Raw genomic sequence first — 3,690 nt, forward strand, 5'->3', positions numbered from 1 at the left:
TCAAGATGAAAATCTTCTGCACAGTGAAAGAAACAATCAGCAAAATTAAAAAGCAAGCTACAGAATGGTAGACGATATTTGCAAATGGCATATGTGATAAAGGATTAGTATCCAAAATCTATAAAGAACTTATCAAACTCAACACCTAAAAAACAAATAATCCTGTTAAAATGAGCAAAGACATGAAATAGACATTTTTCCAAAGAAGACATACAGATGGCTAACAGACACATGAAAAGATGCTCAACCCATACTCCTCATCAGGTAAACACAAATCAAAACTGCAATGAGATACCACCACATATGTCATAATAGATAAAATTAACAACACAGGAAACAAGAAGTGTTGGTGAGGATGTGGAGAAAGGGGAACCCTCTTACACTGTTGGTGGAAGGCAAACTGATACAGACACTCTGGAAAAAAAGTATGGAGGTTCCCCAAAAAGTTAAAAATAGAACTATTCTATGACTCAGCAATTGCACTACTAGGTATTTACTCAAATAATACAAAAACTGAAGTGATACATGCAGCCCAAAGTTTTTAGCCCCATTATTAGCAATAGCCAAATTATGGAGTCCAAATGTCTATCAACTGATTTATGGATAAAGATATGTATATGTATATATATATATATACATACATATATATATATAACACATATATATATGCCATAAAATTGTGCAATCTTGTCCATAGATAATATGAAAATTTTCCTTTATGTAATATATAAATAGAATATGTAATATTAATCAGCCATAAAAATTATGAAATCGTGCCATGTGCAATAAACTGAATGGAGGTGTAGAGTATTATGCTAAACCAAAAACATCAGCCAGAGAAAGACAAATACCATACATATGATTTCACTCATATATGAAATGTAAGAAACAAAAAGATGAACACAGCAGTAAAAAAAAAAAATAGAGAGAGAGATGCAAATCAGGAAAAAGACAGTTAATTTTGCAGAATTAACCAATGGCAACTCGAGGGGAGGTGGGTGGAGGGATCGGTTAAATAGGTAATGGGGCTTAAGGAGGCCATATGTTCTGATGAGCACTGGGTATTGTATGCAAATGCTGAATCACTAAATTCTATACCTGACATTAGTATTACACTGTATGTTAACTAACAAATTTAAATAAAAAATTGAAAAAGAAAAAAAAATTAAAATGTTGAAAATAATGATTATACATAAAAAAATCTAAAATATAGACTTTTGTCTGTAATTCAAAGTTACATAGTAACAGTTATAGATATAACACATATATAACTTTTCTCTAAGAAATCTCACACAATCAGTTCTGTACAAGCTTAAAATTTGGGATGCATCAATGTAATCTTAGTCATGATTTAAGGCAGCACATTGACCCATACACTTTCTTAGGGCTCCGTTGACTTCACTATTCCTCAGACTGTAGATAATGGGGTTCAACAAAGGGGTGAAGATGGTATAGAAGGCTGACACTACTTTATCATTATTAGCTGAGTTATAAGATTTGGGTCTCATGTAGATAAAAGTAGCAGGTCCATAAAAGAGTCCCACCACACAGAGTTGTGAGGAACAGGTGGCAAAAGCCTTCTTGCAGGCTTCTCTAGAATGCCTCTCAAGAACTGCAGCAAGGATGAGACTATAGGAAATCAGGATGAGAGAAAATGGGACCAGGAGCATTAATACACAGCAGATGTACATCACATACTCAAAAACAACTGTGTCAACACAAGCTAAATGCACCAGAGTAGGGGCCTCACAGAAGAAATGATTGATCTCGTGTGCATCACAGAATGGAAAACTCAGGCTAGCAGCAGCCTGCATAAGCCCATCAGCTGCCCCCAGGAACCAAGACCCCACAGTCATTCTCAGGCATAATTGCCAGCTCATGAGAATGGGGTATCTCAGTGGGTGGCAAATAGCCACATAGCGGTCATAGGACATGGCTGCTAAGATGAAGCACTCAGCCCCTCCCAATGTGATGAAGAAGAAGATCTGCAACCCACAGCCAGCAGGGGAGATGGACTTATTGCCAGTCAAGTAGTTAGCTGCCATTTTGGGCACAATGGTGGAGACCAGCATCATGTCCATGAGGGAGAGTTGGCTCAGTAGGAAGTACATGGGCTTGTGGAGCCAGGCATCCTGATGAATCAGGAAGATCATGAGGGCATTGCCTACTAGAGAGCTGAAGGCTATTGTCAGAACCAACACAAAGAGAAATAGGTGGGCTCCTGTGTGGTTAAAGAGTCCTAGGAGAATGAAATCTGAGGTGGTGTTCCAGATCTTCATGATTTCAAACAAGAGTGACACTGCAAATGAAAAAATAGATGACAGTTTTCATCATTTACAGTGCTGTATTTCAATTACATTCTTCATGAAAAGAATTTGTGTGAAAATGTTGAAACCTATTCTAAATCTTTCATCTGTGATTTCCAAAGACTTTTTAACTTGGACATAATGTTAGTTTTGCCATTTTGTTTCATTTTCATTTCAAATAATTCTCAGGTTTAGTTTGCTTCATTGGTATCATGAATAAAATTTCTTGATAGAGTGTTTTGTAAGCATGTCTTTGTGCTACCTGATATCAACATAATGGAGAAGAAGTAGAATATCCACTTTGTGACTTATATTTGTGTTTGCTTTTATCATGCATAATCAACATTCTTAGCAGCTGAATTAAATCAAGGTGTTCAGCAATATAAAAGCTAGGTACTTGTTAATGAGGGCTATACATATCTAACATGTTAATGAGGGCTATACATTTCAATTTATTGAAACCTACCAAAGTCAGACAATTTTTTCTGATATTGATTAATCTGGGAAGGCATTTTTACTTTCTAAGAAGAGAAGTTATATTTTCAGGTGTAGGAAATAGAAGGAATTAGTCTGTCGACAGAAACATAACTTATTTTGGAATCGTTAGTATATTTAACTTGACTTTATCAAGTTATGCACTCAATATAATAATTGCTTTCTTAGAATGTGTTCTCCAATACAAAACTTTAATACTAAATGCATCATTTCATTAACCATATAGAGGGATTTTCTGTAATGATACCAGTTCCCCTAAAAGTTACAGAGACACAATCTTTTTTGGGGATAGGAGAAAACAAAAATTATTCATACCCAATATAGAGATAAATTAATTTCTTCAGTCCCAAGAGAATCTAAATCCTTAAAGGCATTTTCATCCCTCTTCTGCAAGTACGGAAACTGTTCTAGCTTGTTGAATGAATAAGATCATACTTGAAGAGATGAAGATGCAAATTCAATCTCAAAGATACATTCTAATTCAATGAAATGGCATGATAGGAGTCCACCTCTTCCATGGTCATTTGATTTGCTCCAAAACCACATATGACTCATGTACTGGAATGCCAATCAAGATAGAGAAAGTACAAAAAACTCTCTCAGTCCTTAACTCCATTGCTTCAGCATCATCATTGTACTGACCACATTCTGCTTCAGGATTTTAGTTGGTTGATTCAAAGTTAAACATAGAAACACATTTCCTCCTCACAAATATATACTGCATTTCCCAAAACTTTGTTATCTGCACATCCTCAAACATGTAAAACTTGAATTCTGCACATCTAGGAATTGTATGAATTCCCTAATAATGGGTCTCTCTAGTGCTTTCTTGAAGGACCTAAAAACCCTCCTAAAAGGGTGCCCAGGTGACTCAGTCAGTTAATCGTCT

General features: G+C 35.6%; 1 protein-coding gene across 1 annotated transcript; it reads right to left on the reverse strand.

Moving 5' to 3' along the window:
* Window positions 1-1,340: 1,340 nt before the first annotated feature.
* On the reverse strand, window positions 1,341-2,279 carry LOC114200264 (olfactory receptor 2T33-like). Its single transcript, XM_028092321.2, has one exon. The coding sequence runs from the start codon at window positions 2,277-2,279 to the stop codon at window positions 1,341-1,343; it is 939 nt and encodes a 312-aa protein (XP_027948122.1).
* Window positions 2,280-3,690: the final 1,411 nt, after the last annotated feature.

This window comes from Eumetopias jubatus, unplaced genomic scaffold (genome assembly GCF_037043125.1).
Source record: "Eumetopias jubatus isolate StellerSeaLion01/CBP00866 unplaced genomic scaffold, mEumJub1_p1.0 scaffold_5, whole genome shotgun sequence".
NCBI lineage: Eukaryota > Metazoa > Chordata > Mammalia > Carnivora > Otariidae > Eumetopias > Eumetopias jubatus.